Below are 6,773 nucleotides of genomic sequence, written 5' to 3' on the forward strand. Positions count from 1 at the left end.
AATGTTTTCAAGAATACTGAAATTCAAAATTTGGGGTAGGCATCTCTGTACTCCCATCTCCACTGTGGATCTTTGCAGCTCCTTCAGTGTTCTCTTTGGTGTCTTTGTTGCATCTCTGATTAATGCCCTCCTTGCCTGGCCTGTGAGTTTTGGTGGGCAGCCTTCTCTTCTCAGGATTGTAGTGCTGCCATATTCTTTGTTTTGTTGTAATGGATTTAATGGTGCTCCCTGGGATATTCAAAGTTTATTTATTTATTTATTTTAAATAACCCAACCCTGATCTATACTTCTCCACAACTTTGTCTCTGACCTGTTTGGAGGCTCCTTGGTTTTCATCTTGCTGCTTAGTAGTGTTGCAGAGTCAGGGTCCTTCCAGAACAGGTTGATTTATACAGACATCATGTGACAGATCATGTGACACTTTGATTGCACACAGGTGGATCTTAATCAACTAATTACATGACTTGTGAAGTGAATTGATTGGACCAGCTCTTATTTAGGGATTTCATACGAAAGGGGGTGAATACTTATGCACACTCCAGATTTGTTTTTTCATCTTAATTATTGTTTGTGTCAAAACAATGTGCCCCTTTAAAGTGGTAGGCATTTTGTGTAAATCAAATGATGCTAACCCTCCAAAAATCCATTTTAATTCCAGCTTGTAATGCAACAAAACAGGACAAACACCAAGGGGGATGAATACTTTTGCAAGACACTGTACTAAGAATTCAATGATTTTGATTTTTTTTTTTTGTGTGTGTGTAGAATGATCCGGAGATGTTGCTGAAGTGTCTGATGATGTGTGCCGAAGCGCTGAAACAGATGAACATCAACCGAGGAATCTGTCCGACTATCAACGGCCTCCTAGAGTCACTGGTACATGCATACACACGCACATGCTGTCAACTCACGTGCACGCACAGAGAGAGAGGGAGGGGTGTGGTTTAGGGTGTAATGAGAGTTTTGTGTGTGCATGTGCTTTAGGTGTTGCCATGTGTATCAAACTCTAATGCTGCAGTGAGGAACATGGCTGTTGTGTGTTTGGGCACTGCAGCTCTCCATAGCAAAGACCTCGCCAAGACACACCTGGTGCTCCTGCTGCAGGTAACTAACACACATACATAGGGGGGTGTGCACGTTCACACTTTTGAAAATCTGAAAGCTAAACTTATTTACTCTGTACAAGTCTGTAGGGGTGTGTGTGTGTGTTTATAGATCACCCAGCTGGACGAGCCTAAGATCAGGATCACTGCTCTCAGAGCTGTGGTCGATCAGCTGCTCTTGAATGGCCTAGACCTCCTGCGCGATAGCCCTGCCTCCCAGCAAACGCAAACCTCCAATTGGCTGGATGGCAGTGATGGACAAGCAGATCGTCCAGTCGAAGAGGAGGATAATCCTGTCCAGAGTATTCTGAAGCTGCTGGCTGAATTCTTGGACAGTGAGGTGTGTTAATTCCTCATGTGTCTGATCACTGACTGGTCTGACGAGAGGTTTCTCATGCTAATTGTACCGTACGTTCTTGAACAGTGTAACATAATTAGCAAGCTAGTTTGCAGAATCTAAAAAACGTTTTTAGCCATTATGTACTGTATCCTTGAGTGGCTTTTGTTTATAGATCTGTGATCTGCGCACGGAGACGGTGGAGTGTGTGTGTAAGCTGCTGTACTGTGGCAGGATGGTGAGCGTGAAGCTGCTCACTCGTCTCATTCTGCTCTGGTACAACCCACTGACTGAAGAGGACCAGAGATTGAGACACTGTATCGGGGTGTTCCTGCAGCTCTACACACACTCGCACAGGTATACACACAGTGTAAACACTGACACACTCGGAACTGTTCTCAGATGTGGACCACAAACATCCAACCAATCAGGATAATCATGTTGCCTGTCCTTTCAGAAGGCACTAGGAGTTTTTGGGGCATGGCTTGATGGGGAACACTGAAGGCACTTCTTTATGTTTGAATTTTGAGCCTGGTCATTTATAGCTTCAGCAAACTTCATAAACGTGTGCTTTGTCCCTCAGGGCTCATCAGGAATGCGTAGAGGAGAGCTTCATTCCCACCATGCGGACATTATTCAATGCTCCTGCCACGTCTCCGCTCTCCGAGATTGACACCAACAATGTTGCAGAGCTCTTCGTAGAGCTCACACGTGCCAACACGCAAACTCAGGTACACACACAATATAGGTTCGATCCATACAGCGAGGGTTGTGTTACCGGAGCGTAGTATGATGTGTGCTGTTCTTTCTGTGGATTCCAGGGAACGAGTGTGCATGAGTCTCTGGCTGTGCGAGTGTGTAATGAGATTCTGCGAGACACCTCCGCTCCTGAGGTGCGTCTGTATTGTAAAACCCTAGGCAGTCTGGAGATCAGCGCTGATCCGGGACCTGCTAATAACGAACTGCAGCAGCTCCTCACCTCCATTCTGCAGGTAACGCTACACACAAGAGGGGTATAATGTCGAGAACCACACACATCACAGCTGAAGCTTCATTCACACATGCTACAAACTTTCAGTAATACTTTTAGTGCTCGTCAACTCCTGTGAATGATGAGTCCCAATCAGCACATTTGAAAATAAACAGTTGCACAGAGTCCCGCTCAAGGCCAGAGGATTGTGGAGGTGGGCTGCCCAACTCTGATTAGAGGGCATTAACATGTAAAATTTTTTGTTTTATTTTTTAAATTAAAAAAAATATATATCATGTAAGGCGGCACGGTGGTGTAGTGGTTAGCGCTGTCGCCTCACAGCAAGAAGGTCCTGGGTTCGAGCCCCGTGGCCGGCGAGGGCCTTTCTGTGTGGAGTTTGCATGTTCTCCCTGTGTCCGCGTGGGTTTCCTCCGGGTGCTCCGGTTTCCCCCACAGTCCAAAGACATGCAGGTTAGGTTAACTGGTGACTCTAAATTGAGCGTAGGTGTGAATGTGAGTGTGAATGGTTGTCTGTGTCTATGTGTCAGCCCTGTGATGACCTGGCGACTTGTCCAGGGTGTACCCCGCCTTTCGCCCGTAGTCAGCTGGGATAGGCTCCAGCTTGCCTGCGACCCTGTAGAAGGATAAAGCGGCTAGAGATAATGAGATGAGATGAGATATATCATGTAGAGAAGTACCAAACAGTCGACTCTACAACAGCATCAGCCATGCAAGGTTCAGGGTAATTTTAGCCAGTAGGTGACGCTTTTGAGCCATTTTCAACCCATAAAATGCCAATTGTGTGTTTTTATGTGTATATTTATATAGAGGCCCTGGTTGTTACCATAGAAACAACTAATTTCCGAGTCCAAAAATGGCTTTTTGAGTGGGTTTTCTGGGGCATCTCAACTACTATTAGCTCTACATGATGTAAAGACACCTGATATTAAGGTGGACATACATACAGTACGCCACATGCGTACACAAGATTCTTTCATATGCACAGGATACATTTATTTTAGTGTGTGCAAGGGTACAGATTTGTACAAAAATATTTACTTCTGAAATAATGTATAACCTTTTCCCTGCTTCCATAGAAACCTTTCATCACGTGTTTGTACTTATGTTCGGTATGGATGTGTAGGAGGTGAAGGACAAACACTGCATGAAAGCCTTAGAGAAAGTGCTTGCTCGTCTTAAAGGAGAGCAGTTTGTTCGAGTTGTACACACTCAGGACGCAGTGCTGAACTCTCTGGATGAAAACGCCAGCGGTACAGCATACGCACACACTTGTACTGTACATAACTCTGTGTGATACATGGGCGTGCACTGTGGAATGTTTTTACCTGCTCACACTGACATCCTAACCTTTTTATATCTCTCTTTCTGATTTTATAATTTAAAATATCCTTCAAAAAAATTTTGAACATATTTTTCTTCTGTGAGTTTATCACACTTTTTTTTTTTTTTTTTATTGTGTGAAAAAACAAGCATCTTTTCATCATTACAGAACTTGCAAACGGAGATGCTGGCAAATCTAAACAACCCAGAAGAGGTGTGCTTGTAGACCTATTTCTCATTTATTCATTACTTGTGACATTCTTCTTCACACGTTGCGTATCTTGGTGTGCTGCACAGGTCAGAAGAAAGCTACGACAGCCCGGAGTGTAAAAAAACAGTCTAAAGCAAAGGAGTGTTCTGATGAAAGGTGAGATTAGTTGTTGTGTCGTCCCCCCCCCCAACATATATTGGCTCACATATACTCCACACATTCTCTGATAGCTAACTGTGTGTGTGTGTGTGTGTGTAGCGATGAGGAGAATGTTCCAGAAGCTACAGAGGCTCCATCGGCACGTCCAAGTCGGCGCGCTAAAACGGCAGCTCTGGATAAAACCAGGCAGGACCTGACGGCGCTGATGAATCGCGAAGCCAGTGTGTAGGTCAGGATTATCTAAACATCTCCAAGCGCACCCATTCTCGCCGTGTGTTGTGTTCAGGAGATGATTTCTACGATCAGTATTTATTCAGTGTCGAACCACCAACAAGTGGTGTTTTAACACCTACATTCATCAACATGTATATCTGTTTAACATTAAGATCCACATGAATAACTCCTTCATGAGTGATTCTACTTCCATATGTGGCATTATGAGTCATGAATATTAATGTCATTAACATATCATAATTCATTATGGTGAAATTGATACGACAAAACCTACTAATAAAGCTTATTTTCTGTGCCATTGAGGCGCCCCCCCCCCCTCCAAAAAAAAAAAACCTTCATTGCTGCACAGTGTTTACTCTTTTCTATTATTAATCATCACTGCAGTGTGTAACATCTCCTCTGTTCTCCACATTCAAGATTTGACCTTTACACAGAGACAGGGCACTGTTGAACTTCTCGTTATAATATCCGCAAAACTCACCTGACTTGCAAACCTGAGCAAGTTACTCTTTTAATGTTTTTTATTCTCAAGTGTTTATTTTTAAACCACAATAAATAATTTTCTCTGTCAGTCCCTGCCTTTTTTTTTTTTAATTTTAAAGAAAAACCCCAGACTTTTTTTTTTAAACAGGAAGCACCTTTATTGATCTAGTGACAGGACATTCTGTTACATGTTCAAATCACATTAGAAAAGATAGTGTATATATTTATATCTCTGTACAGTGTTTAGCACCATGTGGATACTTTCAACTTTCACTGTAACCGACACTCCCTTCAAAAAAGTCAAAAACATCAAATTCCAATCTCCAAAATTTTTTTTTTTTTAATTTTACGAGAACACCAAGAGAACCATACAGCTACGAAAAATTAAATCCTACCCCTCGTTTGATGCTTACAGTTTGTGACGTAAAAGCTGTCGAATCACGGAAACACATTCACACGTTTTTAGAGGCGTTTAACATACACTAGTGTACTAAGATTCTAGGGGAGATGAACTAGTGCAGTTCAAGATAAAACGGCTGTGTCTGTTTTAAATAATGAACTCGGACAGATTTACACAACAAGTGAGAACAGCCATCAAGACATTTAAGTTTGAGCTCTATCTTCTGTCTTCTTTGAGACAAGAAGTTCCTTGTACTTTGAAATAATCATGGTGTTAGCAGTGTAGTTGCAAAGGTTTGACGATACATGGATAGTACAAAAGCGCAAACCAGAACTATTTTTGTACTGTATCGCTCCAGAGTCGGAAATTTGTACAGAACTCCTCTTCCTTAAGAACAGTTTTGGCATTGCTTTCTCATGTCTGCCTCATTCTCACACTTTTTATAGTTAGAATGTAAAAATTAAAATATAGAAAAACTATTAAATGTTTATTGATGGAATTCAACTTTTAAGTTTTCTCAGTGCGGGAAAACTCTTGTCTACGAAAATAATACAGAGGCAGTGGACAGCGATTAAGTGGTGAAACCCTGGGTTAGAACATCAAACACGGGTATGAATGGATTATTATAATGCTGGGAAAATTGAGAACTGAAAGTGTCTTGTTTTAACAGTAAAACTAAGGAGGTAGAAGCCACGCACATACGAAAAGCTTCAGTATGGGATGGAAGGGTAGGTTTGACATGGGCGTGTCCCAATATTAGATGCTCGTTAGGGTGCATCAGTTGCCCCCTAAAAATGAAAAGTTCCTCCGATCATGATGCATTTTTGTTTTTATGTTCCTTTTGGTGAGAAAACACACTGGGTGAAATATTTTGACAAAATTCAAAAGTTTAATGGTGGCACCAGGAGCTCAAAGTTATGGAAAAAGCTGCTATTTTATGACAAAATTTCGATCACTTTTCATGAAACATTATGGCACCTTATAGAGTATACCAAATATCTTAGATACACATTTTTAGTACATATTCTAAATATATTATCAAGCACAGTTTGAGTTTTAGCTGTTCATTGAATCATTGTTCAGCTACTTTTAAACAATATAAATGTATTATGAATCACATTAATGCTTCTCAATCCCTTGCAAAGGTTCTTAACATGATCTCTGGCTCACAAGAAATCAATAAATGGAGTCCAACATTGTGATTCAAACCTTACGCGAAAACATAAAATAAGCGTTTTTTGGCAAAAAATGAACCTCATGGTGCCACCATTAGACTTTTGAATATGGTCAAAAAATTTTACAGGATGTCTTTATTGGTGAAAAGGAACACCCAAACACAAATGTATCAGATTTTATGAAAGTGAGGGCAACTGATGAACCCTTATGCTCGTGGGTTGTTTTTTTTTTTATTTGTAGTGTTTTAAAAAAAAAGTACTAAATTAAAGAAATCCAAAGTCTTGTAAAAAGCAGTTGTATGCTTAAACATTGAGTTTAGTTGAAATTTCTCCTTAAACATGCTGCCTGCCTTAATGAAA

At 41.2% G+C, this 6,773-nt stretch overlaps 1 protein-coding gene across 2 annotated transcripts in view; it reads left to right on the forward strand.

Annotated features, from left to right (window-relative positions):
- Nucleotides 1–4,926, forward strand: part of ncapg (non-SMC condensin I complex, subunit G) — a 28,745-nt gene extending 23,819 nt beyond the window's left edge. For both annotated transcript variants that reach the window (XM_060917130.1, XM_060917131.1), the window contains 10 exons: nucleotides 766–876; nucleotides 985–1,104; nucleotides 1,216–1,443; nucleotides 1,616–1,797; nucleotides 2,024–2,171; nucleotides 2,262–2,432; nucleotides 3,555–3,681; nucleotides 3,921–3,965; nucleotides 4,049–4,118; nucleotides 4,221–4,926. In XM_060917130.1, coding sequence (XP_060773113.1) covers nucleotides 766–876; nucleotides 985–1,104; nucleotides 1,216–1,443; nucleotides 1,616–1,797; nucleotides 2,024–2,171; nucleotides 2,262–2,432; nucleotides 3,555–3,681; nucleotides 3,921–3,965; nucleotides 4,049–4,118; nucleotides 4,221–4,350 — 1,332 coding nt within the window. In that variant the 3' untranslated portion in view covers nucleotides 4,351–4,926. The remainder of the gene's footprint in view (nucleotides 1–765; nucleotides 877–984; nucleotides 1,105–1,215; nucleotides 1,444–1,615; nucleotides 1,798–2,023; nucleotides 2,172–2,261; nucleotides 2,433–3,554; nucleotides 3,682–3,920; nucleotides 3,966–4,048; nucleotides 4,119–4,220) is intronic.
- The last annotated feature ends 1,847 nt before the right edge of the window (nucleotides 4,927–6,773 follow it).

The sequence above is a fragment of the Neoarius graeffei genome, chromosome 3, assembly GCF_027579695.1.
Source record: "Neoarius graeffei isolate fNeoGra1 chromosome 3, fNeoGra1.pri, whole genome shotgun sequence".
NCBI classification, from domain to species: Eukaryota; Metazoa; Chordata; class Actinopteri; order Siluriformes; family Ariidae; genus Neoarius; species Neoarius graeffei.